At 38.8% G+C, this 17,472-nt stretch overlaps 1 protein-coding gene across 2 annotated transcripts in view; it reads right to left on the bottom strand.

Annotated features, from left to right (window-relative positions):
- Nucleotides 1-17,472, bottom strand: part of prss12 (serine protease 12) — a 138,091-nt gene that overhangs the window by 100,911 nt on the left and 19,708 nt on the right. The window contains exons 3-4 of one of the 2 annotated variants that reach the window (XM_039759608.1): nucleotides 17,119-17,297; nucleotides 12,171-12,327 (exon numbers count right to left, since the gene is read on the bottom strand). In XM_039759608.1, the coding sequence (XP_039615542.1) occupies nucleotides 12,171-12,327; nucleotides 17,119-17,297 (336 nt within the window). The remainder of the gene's footprint in view (nucleotides 1-12,170; nucleotides 12,328-17,118; nucleotides 17,298-17,472) is intronic. The other variant, XM_039759609.1, reaches the window with a different exon arrangement.

The following is a 17,472-nucleotide window of genomic DNA, read 5'->3' as shown; positions in this document are numbered from 1 at the left end:
TGGAAACCTCCAAAAATTTCATTTTAAGATTTTGACGAATCTCAACATTTTAGACCTCCCCGACTCCAAATATACCATTTTTGGAATTATGTCTGTGTGTGTGTGTGTGTGTGTATGTAAACATGATAACATGAGTACGCTTTCACTTGGTCAACCAAATTTTGCATACAAGTATCAGGTACCAAATGTAGATGTATATAAACTTTTGGGCTATTTACGTTAACCAGAAGTGGAGTCTGATTTATTCAACTCTACTTTTAATAATAATTGTTCAATATATTATTAATTTAATTTGTTGTTGATGGTTCTTCAATGTACATAATATAAAAATATAATCAATATTCTCAAATATCCATCCCCATATCTGAGTATATGAGAAAGTCGAAGGGAGACCACTCTCGATTTTTTCACGGTGCAGTTCAGATCTCCCATAAACATCCCTGCTGCAGAAGTAAGGAAGTTATCACCTCAAAGACTATTTGGGTATGCTGTCTTGATAAGTCTACAAAGTCAAGTGCCGACATTGTTTTCTCTCCGTGGTTAAACTTCTGCAAAGGGTAAGTAGTCTTCATTTCTAAGCGAGTGCTGCTTTACATTTATATCAACTGTCCCTCTTAATCCCTCCTTATTTTACACACTGTAGTTTTGCAAGACCTTATTCTCAGTACAAAACAACATTAAAATGGACAAAAGAAACCGATTGACAGATGAAGTTAGTGCTACTTGCTTAGTGCACAAAGTACCTACCATCAATTTCAGACTTATCTATTAAAACTCAGCAACAAAGAAAAGCATTAATTGATGTCAAATCAAATGTAATCTGTTTCATATTTGTTTTTCAGTTCAATTCAAAATTATTATTAAAAGTAGGGTAATACTTTAATGCATTATTTTAAGCCCAATGATTATTGTGGATATTAATTTCTCCATTGTACAGCAAGTCACTGATTTTTCTTTTACTTTTATAATACAAAGCACCACTCATGACTGGGCTGTATTTTATTAAATTAATATGTAAAGAGTTGTTTCTCTTTTGTTTACCGGGCGCAACATGCCAGCAAAGTCAAGTTAGGCATTTTAAGAATTTTTGACACACTGAACCCAAAAGGTTCGCCATCACTGACTTAAAATGCACCAAACTTCACCTACACAATGTCTGCTCCAGAGTTTGTCCCCAATCTCCTGGCCCTGGGCATACTAATTAATATAGGAGAATAGTTTAACTGAGCCTAACTCATAACCAAAAATCAGTCCTAACATTTGTCAAAACTTGAACCCAGATCAGAAATCACAGTGATTTATTCCAAGCAGAAGTTTGAAGCAACCAAGCAAAACACACAACAACAGGCTGAACTGTTTTTTCCATAATTTTGGATAATCAGGATGTGCAACTTAAAATTGTCACACAACTGGCTGTCATGTCTCCCTGGCTGGAATTCAGACCCATGTTTTATGTCTCTTTTTTTAATTTTTAATTCTTTTTATTTTGACACTGTGCATCTTTATCTTTGGTTTTGTCTAAGTATATAAGCTGTCTTTGTTATGCTCCTTGTGTTTCGTGGGTGACCCCGCCAAGAGACAGAGCCTCCTGCCAATCACCGCCGGGAACTGCCCTTCGCCCACTGGCGTAGCAATGGAATGTGCAGATTGTGCAAAGCACAAGGGCCTACGAGCTTGGGGGGCCCACTCAGGGCCATATAGATTTAAAAAAATTAAAATGTAATAACTAAAAATGAGGATTCACAGTCTCGATGCAGTGGCTTCAACATTCAATGTCTTGTTACCATCAACTCTGACCTCGATGGCTGGTGACAAATTGTATGCTGCTGCCGATCTTCTCGTTGAACACTATAGCACCGACATTTCACTGGCATCTTCCTCTCACTTGTTGTCATTTTGTGTAAGTTTTCAATCCATCCTGCCTGTAATCTGTTTTATTGTGTACCTTAGTATAGCTTACTGTGTTACGATCGTGAGGATTTGTGAGCGTGACCACTTTATGATGTCCATTTTCTTAGAACTTGTGTAAAACAGGTCGATTCTGTAGTAGTATCCTTTCAGCTGGTGTTGTCGTTTTCATTATTTACAAACTGAAATTACTTCATTGTATAGCACAGAGCAGTTTCTACTTTCTAGCTTACATTATATTTTAATCATCTTCTTTCACAAAGTTGTCTTGGAAAATTAGCATGTCCACATTTTACATAGATGTATGTACTACCCACACCTCCCACATTCCATTACCACACTTTATTTTATTTTTGCTAACTTACAACAGCTGTAATAAAGCGATTTAAAAGGTTATTATAAATTTCATTTAGAGAGCTGGTTTGTTTGTCAATAGCGTGTGATCTGATAATGACGCGGTCGTGGATGCCACTGCCCAGCCGGCCCCGGTTATGAATAAACTACTAAGAGTTATGCTAGTCAGGAACGGCCCACCTCAGGGCGCTGCACAGGGGCCTTCAGCAAGCTAGCTACACCACTGCCTCCGCCCTATAAATCCGGAGGGTCTCCCCCAGTTCCTGCCCGTTCGTTGATGGGTTGGTGTGTGTACTTGTGTTTATGGACATTTCTGTGAATTTTTTGGATCTCTATGTTTTTTGACTTTCTGCTTTTTGATCGTGCTTTTGGAATCTGTGTTGGGATTGCTTTGGGTTGCCTTTGTGTTTCATGGAGCTTTTGTGAAGAATAAATCTTTTATTTTATAAAGTTTCAGTGCTCGCTCTTATTTCTAACCGGAGTTTGATGGTGATTTCCCCCTTTAGTGGACATAATTAGAAGTTTTTGAGACTTAATTCTCTGGACCTCTTTAGTGATCAGGCCTCATAGTTCACAACACCAGTTATCCCTGCTTAGCAAGGTCTTGGATGTAGTAAACACAATATGGCTGTTAGGGTACCTAATAAAAAGTCATAGCATCGCAGTAAGATATAAAATATTTGTAACTAACATAAAGCTGATCTAAACCAAAAAATGATGGTAAAATTGGGGTTATACACAATAATAAAAAAAAGAACATCTTTTGTAATACACCAGTGATAACCCCCCGGTTGTGATGTTACATTTTTGCATACATGTTAATAAATATTTTGTATGTCTTTATTTGTAACTTAGGCAAAGCAAAGTAATATTATTGTTCCATTAGTGAGAAGCATTCATGTTTACCCTCCTTTTCAGGAATGAGTCTCTTTGAATTTTACAACAGGGTTAGGGGAAATGCCTCAAACAAGTTTGGTAAATGTTTCTCTGCTGGAGTCTCTCAGTCAACCCCCACAGAAAAGAGAGAGTTTACCTTAAAGTATGGTTTTGAGGGCAGGTGTGAATGTATTCTCTGCCTCATTGGTCTGAAGTATGGCTGTTTGGAATTGGCTTGTATAAAAAGCCTTTAAGTACCATGACGCCCTATTGGCTCTAGGGGTTGGACATGAAACCTATAAATGTGCTTGCTTTACCTCTCTCTCCCTCTCTTACCAAACTGATGAAAGACCATCTCACACACTATGAACTGACAAGGACAACACAATGAAGAGCACAGCTTGGCAGCCATACTGAGAGAGGCATACGGCCTATTCTGAAGAAAGCTGACCACAAATGATAACTTAACTAGAGACATTTTAAGTAACTAACAAGTCTGTGTGTCACCTGAAACTACACATCGCCATTTATTAGGTTGTATGGTTGTCAATATTCAAATGTACTTTGCATATTGTTATTATTTATGAATATCATCAATAATACATTATTTAAAGTGTAACTTAACTCCTGCTTGTCTTTTACTACACCTAATTGCCTGAGGTTATAGATGTAGAAGGGAAGGTGGGGAGGTTATAAAGTACAATACCTTATAAACAGTGGCAAGTCTGAGATTTGAGGCATTCTGACAAAGGCTACATATTAATGATACAAAAGGGGAAAGCAGAGTAAAATATTACTCTACCAAGACAAAACACCCCTTATACTTCATACTACACTATATTTTACTGCATTATTTCAAATCATTTTATTTATAACTAGCTGTTCCCCATGGCTGAGCCCACATAGTAGTGAAACAGGACAAACTTTAAAAATCGCTAGACGTTGGCACTGTATCTGATCGTGTTCAGCTCTGACAGAAGAGCATTCCACGTGTGGGGAGAAGAGCACGTAGCCGTGGTATCTCTGGCAATCAGCAGCTACCATCTAAAACACATGAAGCTCTGATCTCTGTCTCTCAAAAATGTCAAACGTTACTTCTTAACAATCTGTAGATGATAATGTCTGTTGAACAAACAAGTATCGCTAGCTAAGCGGAGGTAAGGTACGCTCCAACACGTGGCGAGAGGTAGACCGACTCAAACAGTGGCTGGCACGTGAATGAGGAGGGCCTCATCCCCCTTCCCTTAGCCCGCAGTGTCTCTCACGGATTCTCGGAAGCAAACTATTATACTTAGCATGATGAGAGAAGTCACAAAATGAACCGGAATGTTCAAGAAAATTATAGAAAAAAAACCATCTAAATCTGTTAAGTAGTTTTCTCATGAAAAGCAGACAGACAAACAGACATCGGATTTTATATACATATAGATATAGACACAGACAGGTCTTTTATGAAGGCTGATTTGTTGGATTTAAATGTTACACTGCCTCACGACTATTTTCCTCTTATGTTTTCAGAAAGGAAGACATGGAGCTGGAAAAATAAACAGTGAACTTTCTCCAGCCTCCTCCTCTAGCCCTTCCTCTTCTCTTCTTGGGGCTTAAAGGCTCCTCGGAGATGAACAAAACCTTCATTTGTGCACCAGTGATGGAGGAAGGCATATGGTGTCACTGGAAATCATTTTTTCTAACTTCTTCCATTGGCAAATACCATGATAAACTAAAACCAACAACACAAATTTGAACAGAATACCTCTGCAGCCCAACTAGTTTTATGTGTCTCTGTTTCTTGACACAATCAAGTGCTGAGGTGGACTTACAAACACGAGAAGAACAACTATGGTGAGTTGAAGGCCCCCAACTCATGCATAAAAAAACGACAGAGAGGGTCCTAAAACAGGTTCAGTCATCCCTCACCTATTGTGGGGGGTTACGTTCCAGAACCCCTCACGAAAGGTGAAAATCCTCGAATTAAAAACCATATGTTTATATGGGTATTTTTATATATTTTAAGCCCTTATAAACTCTCCCACACTCTTATAAACATTTCCCACAGAGTTATACAGCATAAGCCCTTTGTATTCTCTTAAATATTAGGTAAGATTTGTTGAAACTATGTATGTAAACACACTATTTATATACAGTAAAACCTAAATATTATAGACAAGATATTGAGCGTCTCTAATATCACATATGTTACATGTTATGTTACAGCCATTACGAGAGACAGGCCACCAGCAATAAATATGTACAATGCAAGAAAATGCACAAAAGTTAACTCTTTACACAGCGAAACACGTTGATGCTGAATAAGCGAGATGAGACTTACTGGTTAAAGCAGCAGAATCGAATTCGGCACTCCGTTGCTGAGCCAATCAGCACACAGGAACTTAACTGCGTGCTCTGATTGGGTAGCTTCTCATCCATCCGACAATAGGGTCCCTTGTATGAAATCAACTGGGCAAACCAACTGAGGAAGCATGTACCAGAAGTAAAAAGACCCATTGTCCAAATGAAAAATCCACGTTATATATTTAGATATGCTTACATATAAAATCCACGATAGAGTGAAGCATTGAAAGTCAAAGCATGATATAGCAAGGGATTACTGTATATTATTTATGGGCTCCAAAAAGGCTCGAAACAGCCCTGAGAACATGCAGCCACTAGAGAACCGTGGTCACTAATTTGATCCCAGTCTCCTTAAACTGTAATGGAGCAGCTGTGCTCCAATTCAGGGTCAGGGCAGCAAGGGCCTCTTCGAGAAGCATATGCAGGTTGAAGGGCGACTCTAAACTCCCTGTGGGAGGGTGGACATGTGCGTGAATGGACCCTGCAAGAGACTGGTGCTTTGTCCAGTGCTGTTTCATACCTTGTGCCCAGTGCTGATAGGACAGACTCCAACCCCTGTGACCCTAAAGAGGAATAAGTGAGTTGAGATGAGATGAGATAACATGTCATCTGTTTGAGTATGGAGTGGAGCCTATTCCCATGATTGTTAAACATCCTGAAACCCAAGTATTACCTTCTCATATTTACACTCACTAGCTTACATATCAGGTTGCAGCCATCTCCGTCCCTCTGCTGGTTTGTACTCACCATTTAAACACCAAGGTTGACTCCAGTAATGAAGTTCCTTAGTTCTCTTGTCATGAACCCTCTAGTTCCCAGATAGTAAAATAGAATACAGTACCGAACAAGTTCAAACTTGTATTTCACTCATTATAGAGTAAACGTCGGAGTATATTTTAGCATTCCTAATGTGCAAAAGCAAAGCGATAATGGACGTGACAGCCATGTAGCCTTGGATGGACAGCAGCTTGGCACCCAATGTGCCCACAGTGGTTTTCAGGTGGCTCTTTCAATTTTCAATGCGATGTGGCCTCTGGATGAATGTTGATGGAAGGGTAGAGACAAGCATCGCTTGGCAAGACCCATATTTGTCGGCTTTGTTCTTCCTTACTATACCCCTTAGACTCATAGTTTAGGGGCTAACACCCTTTCCATGTTCTGGTTAATGCACAATCTATGTTCTCAAATCTTCTATCAATCAGAGTCCCACACATGTCAATGGGTGAGGTAAAATGTTTCTCTTTGTCCTGACACCCCGAAAACTGTGGCTAATGTGTCAACTTCACTCTTAAAAATAAAGGTGCCAGAGTGGTTCTTCAGAGGGATGCTATAGGGGCACCATTTTTAGTTCCCAAAAGACCCATCCACATTAAGGCCCTAGAAAGAACCATTTACAGGTAGTCGTCAACTTACAACCATATTCGATTCCGACGGACCAGTCGTAAGTCGATCTGGATGTAACACAGACCCGTCCGCATATGTATTCAAATCTGACCACATGTATTATTACTGGATAATAAGTCCCTTAAGTCATATTATTTGTTTTATATCCTTTTTTATCATCATTCTTAGCACATTGCGTAGATTTGCTATCATTTATTTTTTGTAAATTATTTTTTATTATTTTGTTTCATTATTACTGCTGCTCATATCAGTGCCGATAACTTCAACAGCTTCACGGTTCCTTTCTTTGCCCGTGTTATGTTACGTCATGAGTGTCAGCCTCTCCCAGTGTTCATTGTGTTAACTGTGACAGGAGGACAGAGTTTAAGCACTCGTACGTTCTCTGTTTTAACATTTCATACTGTTAATAATAAACATGAACAGATAAAGGAGTTCGGGGTGGTTTCATTACCCCTTAGTGGTGATTTGCATGAAGCGGCACATTACGAGTCACAATGCAGAAGCTTTGGAGGTTAACTGGATTCAAAGCCAGAGCACAGCAGTACAGCGAGTGCAGTGAACACCGGTTACAACGGGATAACTTAAAGTCACACGCGATCGCATTCGCTTCCTTTCGTCTCTAGTCTAATATGGTGGAGCACTTTAAAAACCCATTACTTTAACATGGCTTTCTCATAGCTTCATTTTAGTGTAACCCTGATATTCTGCATATGCATTTAATTATCATTATCATTCTTGGTGGCTCCGAAATCCATACTAACTCCTACTTTCTCTGCTGTTCTTTTTCCGATCTGTGCCACCACCACCTGATCAAAGCACCGTGCAGTCCTTACATTGATGGACTGAAGGCCACATGACCGTCATCATCTAATTCTTCCACATGAATCCTGAACACCATGAGGACTGATGAAGATCATTTATGTTAGGTAGAATGCCTAGTGGGGGCTGGGTGGTCTCATGTCCTTGGAACCCCTGCAGATTTTGTCTTTTTTCTCCAGCCCTCTGGAGTTTTCTTTTATTTTTTCTGTCCTCCCTGGCCATCAGACCTTACTCTATTTTTTGTTAATTAGTATTGCCCAATTTTATTTTATATATTTTTTTTTTTTCTTCCTCTTGTAAACACTTTGAGCTACATCATTTGCATGAAACTGTGCTATAGAAATAAATGTTGCTGATTCCTCCCTCATACTGTTTGGTCATCCTCATTTTTGTGTTGAGATCAATTTAATTTTTTCCTGTAACTGTAAGACAAATGTAACTAAATGTAGTCGAAACTGCTGAGACCAAAATTAATGAGTCACAGCATAAAGAGCTGATGTGGTGAAAACTGTCTTTTGCTCATGAGACACGGTCGCGGTCATAAGTCAATGATCATAAGACGCACAGGTTGTAAGTCGATGACGACCTGTATTTATTTGGATCCATAACAGACTCCATACAGTAAATAACCATAAACAGATAATAACAGATTTGTGAAACTCCAGAAAAAGATGATATGATTACAATAACACCGGCTAAGTCCAGGTTCTCCTAATATATTAGTGTCCTGTGAGGCAGACTATGATACGTTATAAAGATTTTATACAAGAAAGGCTTTCAATGCACAAAGAACCAACGTCATATGCAGAGAAAACATCTCAGAATGGAATGGTGCTTTATCAAGCAATAGTTCTATGAGGAACCACACAACCCAGGAAAGAAAAATAAAATGGAATGAAAGAACCAGTACTTTGAAGAGTGCTAGACAACCCCAAGTATCTCATTTAACTGTTCCTGTTTCCCTGTGGTGAGCAAAACAAGCAAACAAGTTCTGTTTAATTTAATTGAACTAAACAAGTCACAGTACAAAGTCTTCTTCTTAAACTTTCAAGTTTTTCTTCCTCCACTCTTTATCACACACAAGAATAGAATACAAGAGTCGTTGCCTATTATCTATACTAATAAAAGGCAAAGCCCTCACTCACTCACTCACTCACTCACTCACTGACTCATCACTAATTCTCCAACTTCCCGTGTGGGTGGAAGGCTGAAATTTGGCAGGTTCATTCCTTACAGCTTCCTTACAAAAGTTGGGCAGGTTTTATATCGAAATTCTACGCGTAATGGTCATAACTGGAAGCAGTTTTTCCCCATTTACTGTAATGGAGATGAGCTTCAACGCCGTGGGGGCGGAGTTTCGTGTGACACGCCTCCCACGTAATCACGCAGTACATAGAAAACCAGGAAGACCTCAAAAAGCGCTGAAGAAAATATGCATTATATAATTGAGAATGCAGCGAAACAATAAGAAGCGAGCGAGTGACATATACAACCATATTGATGAGTTCTGCTACTTCGGAAACAAAGTACGGTGTAAACCTACACTTTAAATTAAGTTCATAGACAGGCTGCCGCTGGCGTTTGTAATTTAGTGCCTGCCCATATAAGGCCGTCCGTCAGCGGCAATCCAATAGCAAACTGCCACTAAATATTCACGGGTGAAGGACTGTGCTTATGCAGAGGAAGATGAGATGGTCAGGGTGGTGTTTGACACAAACTCAGCGAAACTGCGAGAGAAAGTTTTAAGTGCCAGGACTAAGGTAACATTAAATACAGCCACGGACATAGCACCAGATGGCACCAGCACAGCTGGGAACCTTCGATGCATGTACACCGAGCGGCTCACGTGAACTGACGCAGTGCACAGATAAAAGGCATATTATATGAAAAAATATGAAGCGTCTCATACATACAAGCATATTCATAAATCCAACTACTGCGGAAACAAAGCACACGTTGGAAAAAGTCAATGTCCCGCTAAAGGAAGACAGTGTAAAAAAAACCCCTGCATGCAGTGTGTCAGGTCTCAGATAAAGAAGAAGACGAGCTGTTTATTGATGCAGTAAGAAACGAATCGATGAATGAAACCTGTCATCTTTACAACGATTGACAAACACGGAATGTAACTTGAACACAACACATCCTACAAATACGAACCTGATTGAAAGAAATAATGATAATCAAATCCTTGATGACAGCAACACCCAGTAACACTCACAAAACAAATACTGTATATTGACAGTCATGTTACGTTATTTTTAAAATGTTCCCTTTTCTTTTTCTACCTTTTTAACACACTACTTCTCGCTGCGATACGCGGTATATATATATATATATATATATATATATATATATATATATATATATATATATATATATATATATATATATATATGTATATATATATAACCCGATCTACATACTCGAATAATGGATACTTTATTCGCCATCAGTGATTGTTTTGGTAAAGCCATACTCAGTGTATTCATTAGATGAACGGTAAAAAAGTAAGGGCAAGGGGAGGATGACTTATTGAGGCATGCAGGCTGTAGTGCGCGTCAACTCTATCTGAATTGCGCGATCACATTTGAAAAATATATCTTTTCAAGTTCTATTTAGTCCATATGTGTCAAACTCAAGGGCGCGGGCCACATCCGCCCGGCGTGTAATTATATCCGCCCGAGATCATTTTATATACTGTATTATTGTTATTAAAGCCCGGGTATATGAAGCGCTGGTAACACAATAAACTACAGATCCCATAATGCAGCGCTTCAGCTGCCTTGCCGAACAGTTACCGCGTTAATCAAGTCTACCTTAAGATGCTGCAAGTTATTGCGAAGCTAGCTCACACGATGCTGAAGAGAAAAGTTGATTCTGAAAATAGAGCCTTTAAAACCGATGGGAGGCTGAGTATATGTTTACTGAACCCGTGTGTCTCATTTGTGGAGCTAATGTGGCTGTAATTACAGAATTTAATCTAAGACGGCACTATAAAACAAAACATCAGGGTAACCTGAAAGACCTGAATGCAATGCAGAAGATACAGAAAGCAGAAGAATTAAATAAGAATCTGACACTTCAGCGGACGTTTTTAACCGTGCACAATCACAAAGTGATTTCAATTGAGGCTGCTTTTATGGGAGACACAACCACTTGCCCCACTTTCCCTATTACCAAGTAATGTTAAACCAAGTCGTCACTACGGTGTTCCCAAATACGCACTTTGCTGATAAACTGAGCGCACTGAGTTTGCACGGCGCTTTGGTGACTTTGAAGAACAAAAAAAGTCCGTCTACATGCGGCTCGAACCTTGTGCATGTTTGGTAGCACATATCTGTGTGAGAAGCTCTTCTCAGTGATAAAGACTAACAAAACAGCACACAGGAGTCGCTCACTGATGAGCACCTGCAATCCATCCTGAGAATCTCCACAACACAGAACCTCACAGCAAACAGAAACGAACCTGTGGCCAAAAAAAGATGCCAGGTGTCCAGCTCTAAAATGACATATGAGCAAAGACAACTGAATGATTTGATTTGTTATTGCTGAAAGGAACACATTTTATTTATATTTCCAGGTTTTGTTATGCAGCATGTTCATATTTGAATTTGTATAATTTTGACAGGATATATTTTTATGGAGAGCAAAATCTTTTGGGATATTTAAAATCTAAGTTTATTTTTATAAAATATAAAATTACATAAGAGTAAAGAAATTTGAATGTTTGTTCTTTTAATGTTTACTTTATTTCTAACTTGTATAATTTAGACAGGATATATTTTTATGGAGAGCAAAATATTATAAGTTGTTTAAGGTTTGAGTTGATTTATTCAGGAATAATATTCCTGTCTGTTTTTACCATTCCTACCAAAGATATTTCTGTCGACTAAATAAAAATTCCTTCTATTTAAAATTTAAATAGAACTTGAACAAATACGATAGTTCATAATATCCACGCAGACTTGCACGTAAGAGCGGGTGTCATCCGTTTTAACAAACAGCGTATTGCACTGATACGAAATAGCTGTGTGTGTATATATGTAGATATGTATGTATATGTATATATATGTTTATATATGTGTGTGTGTATGTATATATATATATGTATTTGTGTGTATATATGTGTGTGTATGTATGTATTTATGTGTGTGTGTATATGTATGTGTATATATGTAGATATATATATGTATGTATATATGTGTATATGTATAGATATGTATATATATATGTTTGTGTGTGTGTGTAAATATATATATATATATATATGACAACAACACTCATCACTCACAACAGTGACAAAACAATTACATTGACAATCATGTTACATTATTTTCAAAATGTTTCCTTTTCTTTTTCATTGCTTTCTAAAACACACTACTTCTCCGCTGCGAAGCGCGGGTATTTTGCTAGTCGAGTATAAATCAGAAAGGTCCATCTCCATATCATCATCTTACCCAAAGCCAAGCTGCCTGCACACAACTTCTGCATCGGAATCGTCCCACTGGTCATCACAGATGGTGCCCCACAGGCCGCCATGGTAGACTTCAACTCTTCCCTCATGTTCGGTGTTTCCTCCGGCAAGCCGCACTGGAACAAACACAGCCGCTGAAACTAAAATACACATGTCATATTTCAGAATCCTCTTAATTGTCTCCAGGCTATGTTTGAAAAGTGGTTTCGAGTGCACCACCGATTTACAATTAAGTGGCACACAGATGAAGAATTTTCGGGATCATAAAAGCACAGCGGCACTTTAGATTGATTATCGTTCTTTTCATTGAAACTTTAGAGTTTGTTTCCACAGTGAATGGCAACATTGACATAACCAAAATCCACGACGGTGTAATTTTCAGGTACATTCAGAGACTTTGTCAACTGTTTTGAATGTTGGAACATTTTTCTTTATTTACTTCACCAAAGAGACACATGTTTGTATTAAATATCTTTGCAAAAATTAGTCACATCCAAAAATAACAGTGTACATAATTTAAAACAGGTTTTTTGAATAGTATTTTAAAAAGCAATAGGCTTGCGGTGGCTCAGTAGCGCTCACAGACGGCAGATTCCAATTTAAGTGACGTAAAAATGGCATTTTTGTTCTGCTGTTAGTTGTTGGTTGTGAAGGGTCTGTGGCTTTTTGTGGGTCATATTCCTTAAACATAACATCTTTGAATGTGCAGAATTAAAACTCATATTGAATTCTCAAGCTAAAATTGTTAACTGCAATGCACAGTGATGGATAGCAGGTCAGTGTGGCGCTTTGCCAATAAATTTTAGTGTCAGAGAGATATTGATGTGCAGATGTGCAATGTGCAGATAATTCAACAGTTAGGTCATTTTCAGTGTATCATAAATATTAACTAAATGCTTAATCACTATTTGCACGAGAGCTTACAGAGCCATGTCTAGAGAATCACTTTTATCTTGTCAGTCATTAGATTAGATAAACGTTATTAATCCCATAGGGAGAGTCAAAAACACACAGAAGTGGAATGTAAAAAACAAGAATACATACTCACAGGACAAATAAGATAGCCAATTACTCAGTCAATCATTAAGACTGTCAATTACTCAATCAATCAATCAATCAATAAATAAATGAAAAAAATTTGGACACGAGCATCAGTAGGCGTTGCTCCCGAGGAATCATGTTACCCAAACTATTCTATAACAATTCAGTAATTATTTACCGCTTTGATGCTGATGCTTCTGATCATAAAATAGGTCATTACCATAGCAGTTAACAAGAAGAATTAATTGCAGAATGACGGTATTTGCCATAATTTTCAAGATATTATCAAAAATTCATTTGAAGGTTCCTCTACAGTGCCTCTTTCTCATGCATAATTTAGCTCAAAAACTAATCAGCATATCATCACCTCAGAACAGGACCATCCTCAAGAAAGTGTGACACACAGACAGACAGGCACACAATCATCATTGAGATATCGATGTATTTGGTATCAGGGGACCCTAAAACATCGAGATCCGTCGAAAAACTGAGATCGAAATTTTTGACGAATCTAAAGCTTTCGCTCCTCCCCCATAGATGATAGGCTATGGTGGGGAAGGGCACAAAGCTATAAACTTAAGTACATCGGGTGGAAGCATTGACTTGCAGAAAAGATCCTAAGAGGTGCTTCTTAGCGCACTGCGGTGAAATGAGACTGTGGCTGAAAGTACTCCAAGAGAGGGCCTCCTAGAAGGGATGGAGGGGATTTTTCATGATGGCATCCAATTTCGCTATCATCCTCTTTTCCACATCAGCTACAAGTGTGTCCAATACATTAAGTGAATTTGTTTTGTTTCTTTTTTTTTTTGCCTTTTTTTACTTTTACAGCTACAAAGATGATATAACTGACCTGGTACAACTTCAAACAGCAGAAGGAGCAAGTCAGTATTGTCGAGGTTCACAAAAGCCGCCTTTCCCTGCCGTGCACACGATTCTGCTAGCTTATATTAAAGATATGTTTTGTCAAGAGCAACTATCAAATGAGTCAAAGAGGAAAATATTCCAAAATTCAAGTCCAAATAACCTCTCATAAGATAAATCTGAAATAAGTCTAAATTAGCATAAAACTGCCTAATTCGGGGTGTTTATAAGAAATGTAAGGAATGAGGTAGAAGTGCAAGATAAAAAAAAAATTGTTGTGTTCAATATTTAAAATATTAAAAAGTGTGCTTCAGTTTAAATGTTTAATGTCTAAATAGTCTTGACTGTAATAGAGAACAAAATCAAAAATAATATCACTCATAATCACTCATAATCACTGCCCTTGAAGGGACATTTATGTTTAAATGGATTACAACAAAAGGGTCAAAGTTACTCCATTTCAGAAATCATCGAGAAAATGAGGCTTGCAGAGTGTTGTTTTATTCTATTTTGAGGTTGCTAATCAAGAATATGATGATATTTTTGACATTTGCTTCTTTACTGGTGGTCCTTTAAGGCCCTCTCCCTTAAAAGTGACAAATTTCAAACATATGCATGTGGGGTAGCGTTTCAGACTATTTTAAGGTCACTGATTATGATTATAATGTTATTTTTAGTTTATGATCTTTTACTAGGGATCTAGACCCCTATGGACCTCTATTAGAGGGTGAAATTGACACATTTCATGCGGTGGGTTGGCACCCTGCCTGGGATTGGATTCCTGCCTTGTGCCCTGTGTTGGCTGGGATTGGCTCCAGCAGACCCCCGTGACCCTGTGTTCGGATTCAGCGGGTTAGAAAATGGATGGATGGATGGAATTGACACATTTCTATTATTATTGAGAAAATGTACACTTTAATTGAAGCACATGTTCTAATAGTTTAAATATATGACAGAATTATTCTTACTTAGTATGGACTTCTACCTCATGATGAAAATTGTTACACTTTTTATGAACACCCGAATTAAGGCGGGTTACGTTAACTCGGACTTTTTTACAAAATGTGAACACACCTTTTGGCTTAGAGTGACTCATATATGGTTACACAGTGATGGAGAATAAAGCTGTTCTTTTATATAGCGACTTTCACAGTGAACAGCGTTCCAAGGTGCTTTACAAGTACTGAACAATTGTTTCTATTTGGCAGTGTGGCCAGTGGCTTAAGGTCACACAGTGAGCTACTGGTGGTCATTGACTCTTTGATGTTGTGGTCTTATGTGGCAAATGATATAGAGTACAATTTAAATATTACGTCAAGTTAGGTACCGGTGGTTACACCTCCCAGACCCTATTGGTTTTGATGCGCAACCTGAAATGAAGACCAGATCTTCATTGGTCACAGAGCGTCAACATACGGTGGACTCAGAAAGTTATTCTGACCCCTTCATTTTCTGCACACTTTATTCTGTTGTAGATTTAATGTTAAATGGATGCATTTTTCATTTTTACCCATCAATCTACACTCAACAAGCTATAATGACATGTTTTCAGAAAGGTTTGCAAATTGATTAAATATAAGTTCATATAAGTATTCAGACCCTAATTCAGCACTTTGTAGAAGCCCCTTTGGCAGCGTTCACAACTTTGCACACCCGGAGTTGGGTAGTTAATATCATTCTTCTGGATGGGAAGCATCTATAAACTGCCATTTTCAGGTCACTCCACAGATGTTCGATGGCATTTAAGTCTCGGCTTTGACTGGGCACCTCAAGGACACTGAGAGACTTGTCCTGAAGCCCCTCCAGCATTTTTTGGACTTTATGCTTTGGGATCATTTTTCGTGCTGAATGGTGAACTGAGGTTGCCTGCACTCTGGAGCGAGTTTTCTTCAAGGACCTCTCTGGGGTACCATAGTAAAGGATCTGAACATTTATATAAACTGGGGGCATCGACCCCCTGCTCGCTTTGCTCGCCCACGCCCGGGTTTGGTTTACCGGATATACAATTTACAGAGATTTCTATTTTCATGGGAAATGTTACATATGCATTATTTTCACTTTTACTTTAAACCTTTTGTAAAAACAATGCTTGTCTTTTATTTCTGGCCCCAGGTGTGGTTACATCTCTTTCTCGCAGGACGTATAACGCTGCTCACGTTGTGAAGGGGGGGAGCTGCTGAACGCACGCTAAGGAGAAGCGGTCAGATCATCTGCTGACTTCCAACTGCTGCTGCTGGCAAGCTGCGTGTTCTGCTTGTCACTTGTAGTTGTTTTAAGAGCTGGGAGCACATGATGTCTGTTTGCCAAAAGCATTCCAACAACTGCTTAGTTAGATGTCCATGAACTTGTTTTAAATGTCTCACTGCCTTGTCTCACGTGACGTTAAAGTGTCTCTCGCGGGATGTCAAATCGCAATCTCTTGGCACCAAGTCTAATGTTTAAGGTTCCCAGCGAGATGCTCCATTGTCAATCTCTTTCACTTCGCGGGTCTTTTAAGTGTCTTCTGAGAAGATCATGTCTTGTCTCCCTGGTCTCCCTTCCACCAAGATTTTTTTTTTTTATAATAGAGAGATGAGATTTCAGTTTTGGATTTTTAATAAATTTGCAGACCATTCTGAACACAGGTTTTCGCTTTGCCATCATGGGTTGTTCAGTGTAGATTGGTGGGAAAAACTGGGAAATTTATCCATTTCAAATTAAATCTAGAACACAATAAAGTGCACAGAAAGTGAAGGGATCTGAATCCACTGTCTATGATGCTTGAAGATGACAATATCTGAATTGCATTAATTGTTTTTAGTATATCAAATTCATTTTTTTAATCCCCTTATCCAGTTTGGGGTAGCACAAAGCCAGTGCCTATCCCAGAAGCCCCAGCCATGGTTGGAGTGCCAGTCCACACAGGGCCCTGTCATACATTCATCCATGCAGGGCTGATTTGTAGTCACTACATTATCTTACCAAACATATCTCAGGAGTACCCAGTTTTAATAAAAGCTCAATGGGATACAAGAGGTTCAATTGCTTACCTTCTTGAGGTATACAAGAAACAGCAGCAGCCTGCTTCTGGGCACACACCCCTCCATTCCATGCCTGCTTTTCGCACTGGAGCAGTTCCTTCTCGTCCCCATGGCAGTGCACGGCTTGCCAGTGTATCGGCAACAGGGACAACCAGGACACTGGACTCTGTCGCGCTTTGCCTTTGTACCTGGAACAGAATCACAAAAGCAGAAAGTGGAGACAACTTGAGCCACTCAAACACATAAAGGAACCTGGCCTCCAAATGTTGCTGAACGCAGACACAATCCAATGTGTGAATCTTTTATGCAAAGATAAAGACTGCAGATAAGCCTCAGAGTTCCAAAATTCAACTATTATTATAG

This window comes from Polypterus senegalus, chromosome 7, assembly GCF_016835505.1.
Source record: "Polypterus senegalus isolate Bchr_013 chromosome 7, ASM1683550v1, whole genome shotgun sequence".
Taxonomy (NCBI): domain Eukaryota; kingdom Metazoa; phylum Chordata; class Cladistia; order Polypteriformes; family Polypteridae; genus Polypterus; species Polypterus senegalus.
The sequence above is the reverse complement of the archived record's forward strand: the minus strand, read 5'-3'. Positions and strand labels throughout refer to the sequence as shown.